The sequence below is a fragment of the Trachurus japonicus genome, chromosome 14 (genome assembly GCF_045865225.1).
Source record: "Trachurus japonicus isolate A0001 chromosome 14, Traja_1.0".
NCBI lineage: Eukaryota > Metazoa > Chordata > Actinopteri > Carangiformes > Carangidae > Trachurus > Trachurus japonicus.
Window position 1 is genome coordinate 15822726 of NC_140920.1, and position 17889 is coordinate 15840614.

Sequence of the window (17889 nt, forward strand, 5' to 3'; positions counted from 1 at the left end):
TGGTGTGTGGAACAGAAAAAAACATACCTTTGAGTCTCCACCGCCCAGTACGTTAACCATGACCTCCATGACAGTTTCATGCATTCCCAGAGCTCGCATCAAGTTGGGGTGCTGATAGAAAACTTTGTTACTCATGATGTTCCTGTAGAAGACGACAATTAAGTTACTGTACAGTTTCAAAGAATTCAGTTCAAGGTAAGGTGTTCAGAATATATTTTTTTATATTTTACTAACCCAATGCTTTGTATCATAAGCCTTTCTTCTTCTGGTCCCATCTGGACAATTAGCAGTGAGCGGATCTGGCCCAGGCACTCCAGCAGGTCCATGGTGTCCTGGATTGACACCGCATTGATGGTATAAGCTTTGGGAAGGGCACGCATGAGCTCACCCAGCCCATCATACTGCCTGTGGAGGAGGCTGAACATCATGCGCACAAGCTCAGGGTTCTGGATAAAGGACTCCTGGGCCCAGTGGATCGTAGTGTGGGAAATCAGCTCCTGTAAAGTGCCTGGTAAACAGAGAACAAAAGGTGAAGCAGTGGTGCAAAAGATACTAAATCCAAACTATTTACACCAGTGGCTAGTTACTAGAAAGCAAGTTTCAGTTTCTGGGAATGACACAGCACTGCTCTGTCCAACAATCCCCCATTTATAACTTATAACTCACTTGGTTTTTTATCTTCCTGTGGCTCAGGCTCCACCTCAACCTTCTTCTCGCGAAATTTCTTCACCTTTTCCAACATACGGAGCAGTCGTCCACGGACAGAATTATCCACTTCTTCCTCTTGTTCTTCTTCTTCAATATGAACACCTGAGAGTAAAGGTTTAAATACAAAATTGTAACTTATGCCTTAATCTGCAATCTGCTGTGTTCATTTTAAATGCTGATCTTGGCCAGACTTGATGATGTAGATGAAAACTGACCACAGTGTGCGAGCAGAGCATTATGAAAAGCCGACATGGCTTCTCTGACTTCATCAGGGACAGGGCACTCTTCGTCCTCATTGCAATTCTTGAAATTCATCAGCATGTTGACCTGCGGAACAGCAACAGCAAGAAGCAAGTTATCTTATTTTCAAAGGCCAATAGGGCTAATATTAGGTCAACTCATATTAAGCAGATGAGTGAAATAATGAGAGGGATTTCTTCTTTCAGGGCTCTACTCTGTCTCAAAAACAAAAATGAAGTTCTTGCATATATGATCACTGGATGTGACGAGAAGCTATGGCAGGATACAGTGGATATGATGAAGATTTCATAGATATGCTCTGCATTGAATCCAGCTGCACTGACACTTAGGAATTTAGATTTTATTCCAGCTACAATTTGACAACTTTGTACCAGAACAAAATGAAATACATCAATGAACGGAGAAGGCGGTGCAGAAATGCAGGGCAGTTAACCCTTTTTGAGTATTTGGAACACAATTAACAATTGTTCTCGACTCTCTGCATTTGTCTTGGCGTACCTGCTCCTGTGGCGGGGACCGAAATTCACGGGTCTTGCGGGCAGTCTCGGCAGCGGTCATGGTGAAGGCCAGCATGAGTTCATTGTAGCGCTGCCTCTGGTTGGACTGGATCTGGTTGACAAACTGGTCTGAAAAGGCGATGATGGCCTCCACTCTGTGACGTAGCTCACAGTCACAGAAATACTGCAGTAGAGTGCACATCTAAAGGGCGAATGCAGAGTGAATCATCTTTACTATGCAGTGTACATTTACAATATTATTGGAAAAAAATGTGTATTCAAAAAAAGTCTAGAAATACCTGCAGTTTGACGGACTCTGGAAGCTTCATCTGGAAAAGCCCTTGATCCAGATGTTCTTCTTTAGGATCCCCAGCTGTCTCTGCAGGTTTCATCTCTTTTTCTGTTTCCTCTGCACCTTTTTCACCATTTGTTGGCTCCGTCTTGTTTGTTTCTTCTTGTGGCACGACGGACTCTGGCTCCTCTAATTCTTCCTCTTCTTCCATTTCTTCCTCTTCCTCTTCCCCCAATCCATCATCCTCATATTCTTCTTCTTCTTCTTCAGCCACAGCTTCCCGCTCTTCATCTATCACTGCTCCTCCTTTTGTGACAGCTGTTTGCTCCTTCTCTTCCTTCACCTTGGCGTTCTCCTCAGCAGGCTCCTCTGGCTTCTTCCCGCTGAAGACCGTGGGCTCGATCATCTTCAGGATGTGCGTAACGTCCTCGTCGTCGAATACACCCATGATGAGGAGGGTGCTGATGAGCTTCAGGATTGGAACAAAATGAAATTCAACGCTGCCTCCTACGGGATCTCTCATGGCCTGACCTCCATCTTGCACAGCCTCCGTCAGCATGTTCAGGGCCTTGGTCTTCAGCACCTGGAGATACGAGCAAACAATGCAAATGATTAATAGTGTCTCAAGAGTTTCCTAAAATGCCAAACCTGCTCCACCTCACCTCTAAGGGGATGAATGGACTGAGTGTGTAGATGTCTGGATCTGTTCCCACAAACCCAGTGGATGAGAAATGGAGTTTGGGGCGCAGACACGTAGTGAGGCCGACACCAGGTAGAGCATGGGATTTGATGGTGTACAAAGTGATACTGCGTGTTTGATCCGTCATCGGGACTATGAACTCCTTGTTGGTTCCCAGCCGGTTCCTCTTAGCAGACTCCAGATGCATGCTGATTAGCAGATCGTAAAAGCCGCTCCTCATTGGCCCGGGTAGGTAGGTGTCCTCGATGGCGTAGAAGAGCTGAGATTCGTCCACGTGGCTGCACAGAGCGTGAGCCACACGGTTGTTTCCCAAAGCACACACTGAGCCGTACAGCTTCAGAGTATGATAGTGGAATTTCAGCAGGTCCATATGTTCAGACAGCTCCAGGATATCGATACACCTACAGGACATCAAGGGGTCAATTTAATAATAAACATAAATGCAAATCTTAAAGGCATATTTCAAAATTTTGGCAAATTGGCCCATTGCCATAATCCCTATAGTCATAGCAGTAGGTTCGTTACCTTTATTTGTCGGTGCAAGCTATTTTTAGAACAGCGGAGCAGAGCCGCAAGCTGCTCAGAGCTATGCTACGGAGGCTAATGGGATTTCTTGGTTTTCCTCATCAAACTCATCAAATACACAATCCAACAACTCCAAAACGCTCTCGTGGACAAATTGTGACCTGCACATTCACCACACTATGAGATAATAACGGAACGTTACGAGAGTTGTTTTCGAGGCATGGACCAATTTGCCAAAATGTTCAACTATCCCTTTAATCAAATCATAGATGCTGAGTGATGCAGCTCTGACTTGTTCTCCTCTGGGATGTGGAGCGCCATCATGGTCAGTGGCTCCATACACTGCACCACCCAGCCCAGCCTCTCACTGATACGCCCTGTCTCTGGAGCCAGGAAGTGGTTAGGCATGCGGCTCCAAATGACTGGGGTCAACATTTGGATCTCCAGTCTCGGAGGACACTGGGGGACAGGGTTCTTGCGTTCACTCCGAAACATGGCAGCAGAGATTGGCATAATGTTCTGGCAAGACAAAATAAGGAATAAGGAACATGAATTATCCTTTAAGCACGACAGTAAACATAGAAAGTCAGAAATACATGGGATTTGTCTTGATTATGAGGACTGGTGCTGACCTTGAGTTTGCCAAGTTCAAACTGAATCATATTCTGATTGGAGGGAAGGACAAAGACGGCTGGGAACAGTTTTGTGTTGGGCTCCACCTGCAAGAAGGGAACATAACATGTTTGGTTGCATTAAATGATCAAAGCTTCATAAGAAACTGTATGAATACTTGATTAAAGCTTTCCTCACCTGGTAAAATGTGTTTATCTCTTTTCCATTTGCAGTGAAAGTCATGAGGCCTGTGTCCAAATCAATAAGACAGCCAATCACAAAATCCTCCTGACTGACACGGGTCTGCTGAGAACTGCTGAACTCCCCTCCCCACACCATGTAGCAGTTGCTGCGTTTGATACTGAGGAAGACAAAAAAACAAAAAACATTACCCATTGCAATTTCACACTTTTAAATGATAACACACTGCTTTTTCTTCTCAGTAACATACCTGTCATGAATGTTGCCTTTGTCATCTCCCACAGTGACTGTTACATTTCTCACTTTGCTGATGTCAAAATGAAGGTCGTACTGGTGATAGTCAGGTGTGATCCAGCCCACCCACACACCACTGGGCTCCTGCCCCGCAAACACTCGCACTGAATAGTAGTACTGGGAAAGGAGGAGGGGGGTGTTGGGGAAATAAACATTAGTAGAGTCTAAGATGAAGACGATTCAACAAAAAAGGTTAAAAATAAAACATTGTGACTGAGTTATAGTCGTACTGTAGTGGTGTTGAGAATGATGTCCACGTCGTCCCTGTCATCTGGCACCACATCTTCCATTAAGCGGGGCATGGTGGGAACAACGGGTGGTGGTGTGATTAACGCTGCCTTTTTTGCCTTAAATAGGAATCTGTAAATAACAGCAACAATTAATCACAATAAAAGTGAAGACAGTGTCCCAGCTGCAGCCCTCTCACAAGTCGCTCTGCCATGAATCAATACGAACCCTTTCTTCTTGCTTTTCTCAGTTGAGGCATCCTTCTCGTTCTCTCCATTTTTGATGGCAGGGGTCTCTTTAGGCACAGACGACTCTTTCTTCTCCTCCTCCTGCTCTTTGCGACTGGCAGACTTTTTGAGTATTTCAAAGTCAGAGTCTGGGTCCACCTCTACCACCTCATCCTCAGGGATGGTCAGGGCACGAGTAAGAAGAGTGGTCCCGGCTGGGACTTTGAAGGTCTCGTGGAACTCGACTGGCATGCTGAGTCTGAAGAATATCAGATCTGTGTTTGCGTTCTGAGATCCAAATGTCTTGTGTGACACTTTGAGACAAGGGGCACTATCCACTGTCCCATCAACCCGGGAGATCTACAACGTAAACAAAAGAGAGAGAGACAAGGGGGTAACTCGGAGAGTAATGACTTCAGAAAGGGAACAAATACATATTTCATTAAAGCACAGTGATGAATTATGCATACCTCAATATGAGGATGATCAGTAGGAACAGCGATGTACTGAGGGAGGCTCTTGCTGAACCACATGGTAATGTCTCTTTTCATGTTGATAGCAAAGGGTTCGAATCCCTCCTGCAGGCCACAGATGGTAAAGTAACGAAGACTGCTGACATTCTGACCCAAGTTGATCCTTCCGACCTGGGACAGGCCCAGACTGCACACAGGTATGAAGCCTATGGATGATCAATACATGCATGAACGTACATTAAAAACACAAACCTTAATGTCTCTACCTTGGAACATTTGTTTTTCACTTACCTTCCCCGATCTCAATATCCTTAAAGGCCATCTCTGAGCCTGAGTCGCTGATCAACATTTCTCCATTGAGTGTAAACATGATGTTCATCTCTGTGAGGTCGATCATACAACCCACCACATCACCAGATTGCCACTGACGACCAAAGGGCTCATTTCCCACATGCCAACGTTGGGCCTGAAAAAAGAAAATTGTTAATCTTAAACTTTGTCATCCTTTACAGGCATGAACAACTGTATGTCTTTCTCTCACCTTGAAACCATTGAAGACATACGCCAACTCATCCGCACCCAGTTCAGTGTCTGCACGGACACTGGGTCTGGCCCAGCCCACTCTCATCTCCCCAACCGTCACAGCCTCAAACTCAAAGTACCACTTCCCCTGTGTGACACCGTAACATTTCTCTGCTCTGAACACTCTGATCTTATCTCCACGGGAGCTGCCTGATCCATGCCCACCTACAGCAACACAGACACATTTGCATTTGGTAGAGCAAATTAATGATACATTTGTACATAACAAACTATACAAATATTCCTGTCATCACTCTTGTACGTATGTTGCAGTACAAACTTACTGCTCTCTTGGTCAGGTGGTTCTATGTTGTAACCATATCCAATGAGGGTGCGAACAGCTGCGCAAACTGTGTCTCTATTCGTCTTTTTAGTCTTTTCATCCAGTAGGTTGTAAGGAACCAGGCGGGGATTGCGTTTGTTCATTATATCCTACAAAAGAAAAGAAAATCAAACATATGACTGTCATGAAATAAATAACTTTCAAAACATTTTTATTATTTATTATTATAGGATCTTCCTCAAAAAAAAAAAAGGTCTACCTGCACAATACTGTATGTCCAGCCTTGGCGAACTCGGTCTCTTGCCCACACATTGTGTCCGTTTTCTGCCAGTCTCTCCACAAGAGTGTTTTGATTAGGAGTCAGTTTGACATGGCTGAGGTCCAGTGGGGCTGGTTTATATGTATTACTCTGTATGTAACTACCAGAAAATTACAATTAACCACTAATAGTACATGTTAAGAGAGGGGACATCACAAAATAAAATGAAATAATGAATATCTTGCAGCTCACGTTTTGGGGAGCTTGGTCCTTTTCAGATTCTCCTCTGCTTTCTCATCTCCCATTCCTACATGACAGCCTAGTGCCAGCAGAGTCCTTTGAAATGAATCATATGAGGCATGAGTCAAACAAGAGGACAAAAGCCAGCTGTGTTAAGGAAGTGAAGGTACACACTTACTTAAGTGTCTCTCCTGACATGGCTAAATTGTAGTTCTTCTCTGGTTCAGGCAGACTCTGGAAATCTACCAGGCACGGGTGCAGCTTCTTGTTGTCATCACGAAACTTGCCAATGATTTTAAAAAGTAGTTTTAAAAAGCAATTTCAGAAAAATGTAGTTTAAAAAACAAACAAATATTTGAAATAAATCGTAAGTGTACACATTATTTTCTACAGGAGAGGGAACCAACACTATAAACACTCACCGGTCCAAAGGTCCATCCTTGTTCAATGCGGGTAACAGCCCATAGCTCATGGCTGTTTTCCGCAAGCTTCTCTCGAATGCGCTCCAAATGAGGAGGAAGTACAATCTGGAAGGACAATAAACTCAGTGTACAGTAGTGGAGAAGGTGAAGATGACAAAGAGATGGAAAAGGGTTTTAACCTGTATAGTGTCCACAGGGCAAGGAGTGAAGGCCGTGTGCGAGAGGGACTGAGTCGGGCCCAACAGGTTGCGAATGCCATCAAAATCATGCTTATACTCCTTGATGGGTTCAATCCGCAAACGGTCCCGTGGCAGCACAGCTTCGTAGCAGGGAGCATACCCTGGAGGCGGGAGGAACTTGAAATCCCCATGTCGCCCTCCGAGAAGAAACCGCAACCTTCAAGAGATATAAAGTGACATCAGTCTCATATCATAACTGTAATGTGCTGATTAGGAAAAGTAAATCATTTCATTTCATTTTCAGTTCCCAACGTCCTACTTAATGCCTGCGGAGAAGCTGACGACGGGGAAGAACAGGCCATCCAGGTTGAAGTTCTCAAACATTCCCTGAACAGGATGCCCATTGATGCGGAAGGAAATGCTGGGCACACTCAGGTCCAAGCAGCAGCTGACCACGTCCTCTGCTGCCAGGATGTGTTGATTTGGTGTGGCTACATGTCGAGGAACACGTCCTGCAGACACACAGAGCAAATTAACTCATATTTGTCAAAACACATGAAAACTGTACATGACAATGCAAAAGATTAAAAAAAGAATGAAAGATAATAAGTGTCTAAATTAGGGCTGGGACTCGATTAAAAAAATTAATCGAATTAATTAGAGGCTTTGTAATTAATTAATCGCAATTAATCGCATATAAATATTTGACCAGAGAACAGTGAGAAGCATTTTCTTTTCACATGGATTTTAGTATACCATTGAATGACTGAATACATAAACTTAAGCATTCAAGGTGGTACTTAACCAAGACCAACAGACTAGGGATGCAAATTATTTGATACATACAGATTAAATGGTCTTTCCTTCCAATACACTATGATGATTACTGAAGTATTTAACTAGGCTACTTAAATCACAGTAGCATAAACTGATTTGTTGAACTCAGTCTGATGTAAACATTAATAAAACTCAGTAACCAATCACACAGCAGCTCCATGTTGTCCCTGTGTGATGTTCAGGGACAGGTCAGGACAGTCTGAAGACAGACAGCTCTGAGGGTGAAGTCCTATCATAATGAGATGAGATGCACCTGTGACAGTGACAGGTCATAGATATAGCGCTGCAGCTGAGCAATTAGCGCTATATAGCGCATTTAGCGTGCGCCCGTGTCTGTGTATCTATGTGCAGGCAGAGATCAGAGATGGTGTTTTATATAACCATGCTAGCGTTTCACCAGCTCTCATCTCTGCCAGTCAGCCTGTCAAACTGCCGCCTCTCTCGCGTGCGGGCGCACCGCACGTAGACACACGTGAGAAAAGAAAAAAAAAAAAAAAAAAAAAAAAAAATTTAAATAAGTGCGATTAAAATGCGTTAAATTAAGTTAATTAAGTTAATTTTTGTGTAATTAATTAATCGTAATTAATGCGTTAAAGTCCCGGCCCTAGTCTAAATATGAGCTGGCGGTGCTGCCGATGCAGGTCAAGTACATGCAAAAACTACATCAAACAGGTAAAGTGTTCACTTTACCTGACCAGAGATGAAGCCCATCAAATCCGTAGGAATAGAGGTCATCCCCGACCCCGTTGCCCCCCCAGCCTTCCCCTCCACCAGGATAAGGACTGTAGCCTTCTGTCAGAGCCCAACCCACACGCAGGTGATACGGCTGAGCTGTAAGGAATGGCTCCACCTGGTCCACCATCACCTCGAAATACCACTTCTTGTACTGAGTGGATCCTTCACAGGTACCAAGGAAGATGTTGGGCCTCATGCTGAAAGAGGAAAACAAAACCAAGCATAACTCAGAGCAGCTGTTTAGTTAAACCGAGCCTCAGGACACAAGACAACAGTACAGAAAGCATTTTGATCATGTACTGTTGTGACCTCACACAATCTTACCCACCTGGTTACATAATTGATAATGTTGGTTTGAAGCAGGAGGTCACGACCTGGAAGTAGATTCTCTGTGATGAGGTTCTGGTTTGACCTGACAGCCACTCCGTTACACACACACAGAGAACAGAGCACATCCAACACCTGGGAAAGCAACAGAGGAACAAAAATATGGCATTTCTTCCGGTGCTCACTTTTTTTCCCCCAACATACTGATCAAACATTGTTCAAATGTGTTCCTGACCTTGTGGTTGCGTCCGTGCTTATCGAGCAGAGAGATGATTGACTTGATGTGATTCTCCTGGATGATATTCAACACCTCTGGACTTTCAATCAGTACACAATACAACACCTCCAGGATCCCTGTCATGAACATGTGACAATACATACATACATAAACACTGGAAGCACATATATTTCACATGGAACGATAGAAAAGTCATTGAGCATTTAAATGAGTTCCTATTTGTCTTTGGTACCTGAAGATGCCTCCAGACGATCCAGTTTACTGACCAGCCAGTCAAGGTTGTCACAAAACAGGGCACAGTTTGCACGATTGCCTCTGATCAAAGAAGCTTCATTCAAGAGGAGAAGCAGGAGAAGATTGTCAGCACATTGTATTCGCAGACAAAATAGATGGTGGGATAGGGGAAACATGAATAAATCTAAAATCAGTACCTAGTAATTCATACAGTAAATTTACTATCTCCTTCCATGAGTCAGCGGCTTCCTCCCCAGCATACTCTGAGAAGTGGGCTGCCGTGTTGTAGACATTGAGCCGATCAACACAGTCCAGAACAAGAGTTATCATTCCCTGTTCAAGACAATTAACAATTATAACAAACCAGACAACAAATAAATTAACCAACAGACATTTATATTCAAACATGCAGTGGTGGACCAACCTCTTCCTGGAAGAGGTTCTGTCTGTTCTTGAGGGAACGAAGCTTGAACTGTTTCTCCTCGTGCTCCAGCTCCTCCTCCGGCGGGCGGAAGTAGAAAATGAGATCCTGCAGGGACAGCACCACTGCATCCATGGGCAGAGATGCCGGATTGGCAGATTTGTTTTTCCCACTCAGTGCATCTAGACCTCTGAAGACATGAAAAAAAAAGCATGGTGTGAAAACAAAGCAAAAACAGCTTTTTAGTGATGATTTGAACAAAATATAAGTGAAGTGGTACTACTATACTTGATGAACTGGTTGAAGAGGCCCGTTGTGCTGAAAATCATTCTGGCAGCTTGAGACTCTTCAGTCTGAGATCTGGCCACAGTCAGTGCATCATCCATGTGACCTTCTTTATGGAGTATGGCCTAAGAATTGAACACAGGATCTCTTAAAACACAAGTATATTCTCAACAGTAATACATTTACACTTTTAATGCTGACTTGTCAGATGTGATTGAGTCAAATTTATAATTTTCTGAGCATGATGTACATTTCTGCATTACCTTTCTCTTTAGAGGACCCAGGCGGGCAGATTTAGCATCAACAGCAGCATATGTGAGCCAGAGGCCTGATGAGACATGTTGTACGAAGCACATGGACTCTCCATACTTAATCTCGGGTATGCCCATGCCCTCCACATCTCGTTTCTGGGTCACTTCGATTTTTTCCTGTAGTTTTAATTAAAAAAAAAAAAAAAAAAAGAGTGTTCCTCATTAAGCCTGCAAAGAATCTCCATACAGAACAACGGAGTCTCAAACACTGTGGCACATTTGTCTTTACATGACACTGACCTTTGAAATTCTGAAGCAGAAAGCTGCCATCTTGGACACTGCTTTCTCTGGGTCCACCAACAGCAGTCCTTTCTCTTCATCCAGACAAAGGTACCTGCCTGTTGTTATGTGACGAATCCTGAAAGACTGGCCCCATTTAATGTGACCTCCGCTCCAACTACCAACAGGCACAAATGAATGAGCATCATCATCTTGTTCAGTCCCTTGAAATAAATAATTGTAAAGCACATGTTGTTAAATGCAAGGAATCAAGACACTCACGCAATACGTAGCGGCTCGAGTCTCCATAAAGATCGGGCGTGGCTGCAAACGGCTCCTCCTTCATAATGAGCAACTCTGAGAGAAACAAAGTAAAAAATGTCAAAAATATTTTAATTATTTTTGACTTTTCTCGCTGCCAAACACTTTCCACAGATATGCTGCACATTGCACGTAACATTTGTCTGTTGCTCCATCATTATGTAGCAATGCAGAATGCAAGCAAGAGACCTAAAAAGAAACTCTATATTCAAACTCAATGGTGTGTTTAATGGCATAAAGTGGCAAAAAGCATAAAGCTGAATAAACAAAACCTGTACAGAGTTTCATTATGTTATAAAAAAGTGTATCAGGAACAGATGTTGCTCACCTGCGCTGGTCGTCCCCTTGGTCAGCTCCTGGCATTGCCAAGCATTCGTCCATGTGGCCATGGAACAGCCGCAGCACGTACCCTCCAGTCAGAAAACCTAGTGGACAAGAGACACATTGCTGTGAGAGAGTGGAGAGGCTTTTGTGAAAAAAAAATATATATATTTTTTAACAGTAAAATTACAAACCTTCAGCTAGCTCACATCCAGACATCACAGGGGTCATGGTCCACAGTGTTTGCATGAAGGAAGCATCTACCATCAAATCCCCACTAGCATAGGACAGATGCTGAAAATAGTGTAGGTGGAAAAACTGGTCAGAGTCCAGTTTAGACAAGAAAATGTCAAGTTACAGTAAAAGTAAATAAAACCGTGGTTACCAAGTATCGCTCCGAAGAAACACTGACAAGAATGAGGTCATCTCCCACCCTGACCTTCTCGCCTTCTGACCTCTGTTTAGAGGCTGGATGGATGGTCCACCAACAGGCCTCTCCTGTGAGGGACACATGATTTAGAATAAAGAAACCTACACCTATACTTGTTCTGGCAGGGCAGTAAAACTCATAGCCACCTGTAGAGTCCTCCTGCAAGCCCACATCAAAAGCCAGTTTGTCTGTCAGTGAGCGTGAGGTGGTCAGACAGCACAGGTACTGCAGCGTAAAGAGAGGGACAACAAATTAGGTTCATGATATGATACATACTTCAAACAATTTAGAGAATAATATTTACAAAAAAAAAACTGCTGCTTAAAGGGGGAAAACAGGTTAGAGCAGCGGCGGTCACGTGATTGGTTGCAGATGTGCTCACCATGCTGGAGTGAGTGTGTTTCAGGAGGATGGCATGTCCATAGAGCAGGGTTCGGTGACCTCCACCTTGTGAGGACTGAGAGACGAGGTAGAGGCAAGTAGAGGGAGAGTCAATTAAATATAAAAAAAAATACATAGAAACAATGTTGTAGTCATGACACAAACTCTCAGACAGAACCAGTGGTCACACAATTCAAGGAACCGGGCAAAGGAAGAATTCATCTGACGTACCCATTTGTCCAGATCGACAGCCTGTGGTTGGGTGGTGAGAGAGTGAAGGAGAGCGAGGCATCAGAAAAAGAAAAAAGGTGATGTTACATACATACCATTAAAAATGAGCCAAACCTTAAACCAAACTCTATTTGTTCATTACCTCATCGACAGACGAGTTGGACAGCATCTCCTGTAACGCCCGCACAGACAGCGACTGCTCCAGAATGAAGCAACAGATAGCAAGGTCTGGAGGGACATTCTGAAACACAGCACAACCAGTAAACCCGGAGCGTAGCAGCCATTAAAATAGTCTTAAATATGCAACAACTGTCCTTTCGCTACCTGTGCATTTGAGGTGGTCTCAAGGAAACATAAACGATTCCCAAACCCCTCACACGACAGACACAGCTTGATCTGTTCCTTCAGAATAGATGCAGTGCACTGCAACACGACTTGATCGTCCTGCAATGAAAAAACAAGTCCACAGTGAAGGGGCAGGGTTTTTCAAGAAACGATGGGCACAAGAGAGACTGTTGTAATCAGAAACCTCTTTTTTATTCTACAAGTTCTTCTTCTCCACAAAGTACCTACAGTAGGACAAGGCCATACTTTTACTGTTCCTGAGCCACAAAAGGCCTCTGTGATCTTTTTTCACATTGCACCGTATGACTAAACAAAAGTAAACAGATGTTTTTGTGTGAAATGTGCACCTTTTCCCTTTAATGCATCAAATATTTCTGTTGTAGTAATGTTTCTAGTAAAACATAAACATGAACTACTGCTTTTCACAATAAAACAAATCTTAGATCACATTATGATGCACAGCATCTTTGATGGAGTTGATTACACCAATATGCCAAGTATTACATCACATCAGTCAGTCAGGATGGAGGATGTCATGATTGAACTTGATGAGTTTCTGAAAAAAATCTGGCTCGTTCATGTGTTCAGATCATTTTTCCCAAGCTTAAGTTTGGAATTTACAACTGTCCTGAATGCATCGTAAGTCTCACATTTCATGGGATATCAAAATGTCCATTCATGGATCCGATTTTGCAAGCAACTCATTTAGAGAGTTACAAAAATCTGGGACAATGCATAAATAAATAACCTGCCTTATGCAGCTTTTCCCTGACCTTCACATGTACTTTTTCTCTAACTGCATTTCTCTGGGCCTCCACTGGCCCAGCACTAATCTCCTCTCCTCTCTGGCTCCAAGACACCAGCCACCCCCCCCCACTGCTCTCTATTTCAGGCAGCTGCACCTGCTGTTCACACGTCCCTTTCTGGAGAGTAGCAGATAGTAAAGATCTGACAGCCAGGAGACAAATTGCCCCACATTCCTCATGTAAATGATGCAATTAGTCAATTTACTCAGGACAGGAATACTCACAATTTCAATTTGACTAAGCTCATTTCAAAACTCCATTCTGAGATTTTTTTTAATTTACAAATGCTTCTGGTTCATTCACATACATCACACTAAGTAAAACAAGTCATTTTTGAAATAACAGTCAATTGGGTTTAAGATTTATTGTGTTTTAATGTTATATAGACTAGTTTTAGCTAAAGTTAAAGTTGTCTTAATATTTCTGTTGTAATATTTGTGAAGCTGTAAACTAGCAACTAGCAAGTCTGCTGCTTTTCACAATAAGGACATGTAATTATTTTGGTACATAATGAACAGATGTTGAAAATTGAAATCTGTAAAATTATATATTTTATATTATGTACATATTCATATTGTGCTATGTTAAGTCCAAAACTCAGTGGTGGAGTACTCTAAGTGCAATCACTGGCACAAAACAGGTTGCTGTCATCTTTAAAACTGGCATCAATGGGAAGTCAACATAAGAACAGAAGGAAACAAACTCAAGACAAATTTCACTACACAGACAAATTCACAGTCTCAACATTTGATGGTTTTGGTGGTGTTTGTTTTGAGGCTAAAGCTGCAGTTCACTGAGGCAGCTGTGCCACTATAGTCACTATTATTTGCTGCTGCATGAAGCATTTAGACATGACTTTTTTGTAAAGCTTTTGTATTTGTATCATGTCCATGTTAGAGTTTGAGACTGCAGTGTTGTTACAGGGGGATGGTGCAGTCAGATTTGTCGTCATCTGTCTCATGCCTGTAACTGATGGGCTAAAAATACATTTTTCAAAAATTCAAGAAACACTACTCCACACAGCTGAAATACATGTCAAGTCAGGATTTTGACAATAATTCACAAGACAAAAACAAAATCTTATAATAAAGGCACCTTAAAGAAAATTCAGTCAAACATTATGAGATTATAGCGTATGGCGGACTGAGTATTATGTTTCTGTCATGTTCTCCAACACCAACAGACTGGCAGACTGACTGAGAGAATGACAGATGCCATCATGAGGCTGCAGCAGCTGAGTGTTTACACCAGTTTTCACCAGACGATTCGCTGTGTAAGAACTGACGACAAAATGTTTTCCTGCTAGCATCTGATAATAAAGACTGCTGGTACTACTTTAGAAGTAAAGGTCCTACATGGACTGAAGTAAGCAGGTGCTGAAATGGGCCAAGCTTTGAACTTGCTAATCCTCACACAGTAAATATAGACTCAGCTGAGTTCAGGGTGAAAGCAACAGACTGACAGTAACTTCAAAACACACAAGTTGACATATTTTTTATTTTTGTGCTGTGTCTCAACCTTTGAGACAATGCAAACTAGAAATGTCTTTTTTTTTAGATTAATTACCTCAAAGAAAGTTAATTTGAGCTATTTACATGTGTTTATGCTTGTGGCTTGTGTAGCTGTAAGGAAGTTTCAAGTGACACTCACAATGCGGCCCATAATCAGTGCCTGGCTTATACTAACATAGGAGCTAATGTTACCACAGTGTAGAGAAACTCAAGTGACACTATTTGGACCATCTACAATAGTTGAGTATCAGTGCTGACTATCCAAATAGCGTGTTACATATAGAAGTCTGCTCGCAAGGCCACAATGCCCTTCTGCAGCCTTTGGCACAGAGCTGTCAAGAGGAAATCTGATAGCTCAGCAGTGAGCAATGGAGCAAAAATAAACCAATTTAAACTGAATACTTTATCGCACACTCTGTATGATCGAGTACATCCAGACGTCAAAGCATAACTTCAATGTGCAACCAAACCTCCCTGCGTAAAATGTTTATATTAGAGGTGTGTGAATGATACCTGAAACACAACCTGGGGCTGCAGTAGAAGAAAAACTGACACCCTGTGGATTCACCTGATGCACCCATATTAAATTTTTCGGAGGGATGAGGTCACTGGCACAATGCACAGTCAGTCAGTCAGTGATGAGTTATGGCTTACAAATAGAAATATGAAATACTGTCATGTTAAGCTCCATCTGTCGCAGTTGTTTATTTGCAAAGAGCAACAAAATGCAAATAAGTAAAATCAAACAAACACTCAACTTAAGTTCAAGGACGCTTTAATCCATCACATTTATTTTTGTTCAAGGTAGACAGAGAAATGGGTTAGTAGTCCCTGGGATAAATGGCTAATCTAGGTCAAAACGGTTCTTGACACAAATACAAATAATAGCACACCATCCATGATACTTAAGTTGCTCCTGTTTTCATTCTGAAACCAGTATCAGATCTGGAATCAGATCAAACAGATCAAACATGGTGATAATGCATTAACAGGAAGTTGTTATAGAGTTTCAAACCACAAGCCAAGAAAAAAAAACATCCACATTCCCATAAAACCGCAGGGCATATTGCAATTGAGTCCAGGACTTCACCCTGCACCCTGACGCCATTGTTGTCTGGCGCCATGCCTCAGCCACAGGTGCAACATTCTGCTACAAGCACCAGTGACCTGGTTACAAACTGCAGATAATGAAGCATGTAACTTCTGACTCAAAGGAAATATATTATCCTGATGACTATCGATGTAACAACTTTAGTGCCAAAAAGTCCTGAATGAAAATGTTTAAAATCTGAGTTGAACTGCTTTTTTTGTACAAGTCCATGTGTTAGCTGTCACCTGGCACCAGAGTTTTCTTCTGTGACAAAACAGTAACATGTGAACTACCCACTGGGATATAAATAGATAACAATGGCAACAAAACCAGCCACCTGTCCTTGTCAATCTGTGCTCCAAGTAAAGAGAGTTACCCTTCACAGGGAAAGTCCCTGTCTATTATCTGCTATGAAGTGACAGTTTAGTATACAAAAGTTATAGTACTGCACAACATTTACAGAATGAGTACATTTTAAAACCATTGGAAGAGAGGCAGACAGCATCACTTACCGTACGCAGGAACTGAATCTCTTCCTCATCTGCTCCTTCCGCCATCCTCCCAAGACATTAAAGGCAAAAACCTTGAGAGAAATGGGAAAAAGTTTGACTCAGACTTCTGCAACTCCTGGTGCCTGAACCGCCCGCCACATAAGACAATGTTGGTGAAGGTTTCTGAAGGGTACTGCTGGTGCTGTGCCCCTCTGTGGCTGTGTGATGAGGCAGAGGGATTGACTGTTCATTCCCATTCAGTGCAGCATCATAAAAGAGGTGGAGCAAGCTGACAAAGCTTAGCCAGTTGCTTGAATGTTCCTATGTTAAGGTATCCAAAGTGTTGTCTTGCACTGAGATCTTACAATTATTATTGCATAAAGTATTTATTAACTTTCAACAAGTGAGTAGTACCATAATGCCAACAATTAAAGATTTTGAAAGAAAGCACAGGCAAAAAAGTATTGTTACTTTGTAGGTTGTGTTGTTAGTGTTTATCCATGAACCAAAAAATATGAAAGAAATTTAAAAAAGAATAATTGATAAGTTAGTATGAACCAAACAAACATTAACTTAACAATTTGTATCACAGACAAAACATTTCTCTTTATTATTTCTAATACTTATTTGGTATAAATATTTGTATTTATATTTTTTTCTCACAACACTCCCTCCAGACACCCATGGTTCAAGTTTATGTATTCAACTTGCTTTTGCTGCCTGACCAATGATCTACATTAAAGATAAGGATGTGGAGTTTACTGTCTGTCAGAGAAAACACATTTTTGCAATAAAAGTGAGAAGTAGGCTACATGAATATTACAAAAGTACATGGCCCAGTCGACCAACAACATTAGGTAAGTGGCAAACCTCTGGTGGTCTTACATTACAGAAGTGGTCAACGACGGCCCAGTTTCCTCCGGTGCCGGGCCCCTCTCTTACAGCTCACCTGCAGAGTCCTTGTTTGCTCCTCCATCTTCTATTCTGTCAAACTATATAACATACAAACAGAAAATTAGTATTGTGGTACTCAAGAAAGGGTTTGAGACCACATTTTCAAGGACTTGGTCTTGTCTTATCTCGTTCGAGATGGACTTTCTTCTCAAGACCAGTCAAGATCACAGCTGCAGGGACTTAAAAAAAATTTTTTTTAACTGTCACTTGCTCATTTTGTTCATGTGATGTATTCAATAAATTTAGGATGATTAAAATTACTCTACAAAACAGTATGCCCAAGTAACCACCTGAAAAACTTGGTTGCACCAGTGTCAGAAGTGGGAAAGCCTTTATATTAGGTTCTGCTGCTGTGTTATTCTGTTCAATCCAAACTTTGTTTCAATTAAATATTGTAGCTCCACCACTTCCTGAATTC

At 42.2% G+C, this 17889-nt stretch overlaps 1 protein-coding gene across 3 annotated transcripts in view; it reads right to left on the reverse strand.

The window, feature by feature from the left end:
* The window catches only part of LOC146974543 (ryanodine receptor 1-like), a 45966-nt gene extending 29219 nt beyond the window's left edge, over window positions 1-16747 (reverse strand). For all 3 annotated transcript variants that reach the window (XM_085798014.1, XM_085798015.1, XM_085798013.1), the window contains exons 1-42: window positions 16539-16747; window positions 12599-12718; window positions 12417-12515; window positions 12275-12295; window positions 12045-12119; window positions 11809-11887; window positions 11618-11730; window positions 11427-11526; window positions 11240-11336; window positions 10873-10947; window positions 10612-10768; window positions 10324-10488; window positions 10064-10185; window positions 9779-9965; window positions 9552-9687; window positions 9353-9448; window positions 9118-9236; window positions 8884-9017; window positions 8511-8752; window positions 7303-7495; window positions 6984-7200; window positions 6805-6909; window positions 6561-6664; window positions 6395-6478; window positions 6143-6302; window positions 5885-6032; window positions 5560-5765; window positions 5310-5484; window positions 5016-5224; window positions 4547-4905; window positions 4321-4450; window positions 4047-4207; window positions 3794-3956; window positions 3616-3702; window positions 3276-3502; window positions 2421-2859; window positions 1766-2341; window positions 1468-1668; window positions 924-1035; window positions 667-810; window positions 235-508; window positions 28-142 (exon numbers count right to left, since the gene is read on the reverse strand). In XM_085798014.1, the coding sequence (XP_085654140.1) occupies window positions 28-142; window positions 235-508; window positions 667-810; window positions 924-1035; window positions 1468-1668; window positions 1766-2341; window positions 2421-2859; window positions 3276-3502; window positions 3616-3702; window positions 3794-3956; window positions 4047-4207; window positions 4321-4450; window positions 4547-4905; window positions 5016-5224; window positions 5310-5484; window positions 5560-5765; window positions 5885-6032; window positions 6143-6302; window positions 6395-6478; window positions 6561-6664; window positions 6805-6909; window positions 6984-7200; window positions 7303-7495; window positions 8511-8752; window positions 8884-9017; window positions 9118-9236; window positions 9353-9448; window positions 9552-9687; window positions 9779-9965; window positions 10064-10185; window positions 10324-10488; window positions 10612-10768; window positions 10873-10947; window positions 11240-11336; window positions 11427-11526; window positions 11618-11730; window positions 11809-11887; window positions 12045-12119; window positions 12275-12295; window positions 12417-12515; window positions 12599-12718; window positions 16539-16583 (6771 nt within the window). In that variant the 5' untranslated portion in view covers window positions 16584-16747. The remainder of the gene's footprint in view (window positions 1-27; window positions 143-234; window positions 509-666; window positions 811-923; window positions 1036-1467; window positions 1669-1765; window positions 2342-2420; window positions 2860-3275; window positions 3503-3615; window positions 3703-3793; window positions 3957-4046; window positions 4208-4320; window positions 4451-4546; window positions 4906-5015; window positions 5225-5309; window positions 5485-5559; window positions 5766-5884; window positions 6033-6142; window positions 6303-6394; window positions 6479-6560; window positions 6665-6804; window positions 6910-6983; window positions 7201-7302; window positions 7496-8510; window positions 8753-8883; window positions 9018-9117; window positions 9237-9352; window positions 9449-9551; window positions 9688-9778; window positions 9966-10063; window positions 10186-10323; window positions 10489-10611; window positions 10769-10872; window positions 10948-11239; window positions 11337-11426; window positions 11527-11617; window positions 11731-11808; window positions 11888-12044; window positions 12120-12274; window positions 12296-12416; window positions 12516-12598; window positions 12719-16538) is intronic.
* Between the last annotated feature and the right edge of the window lie 1142 nt (window positions 16748-17889).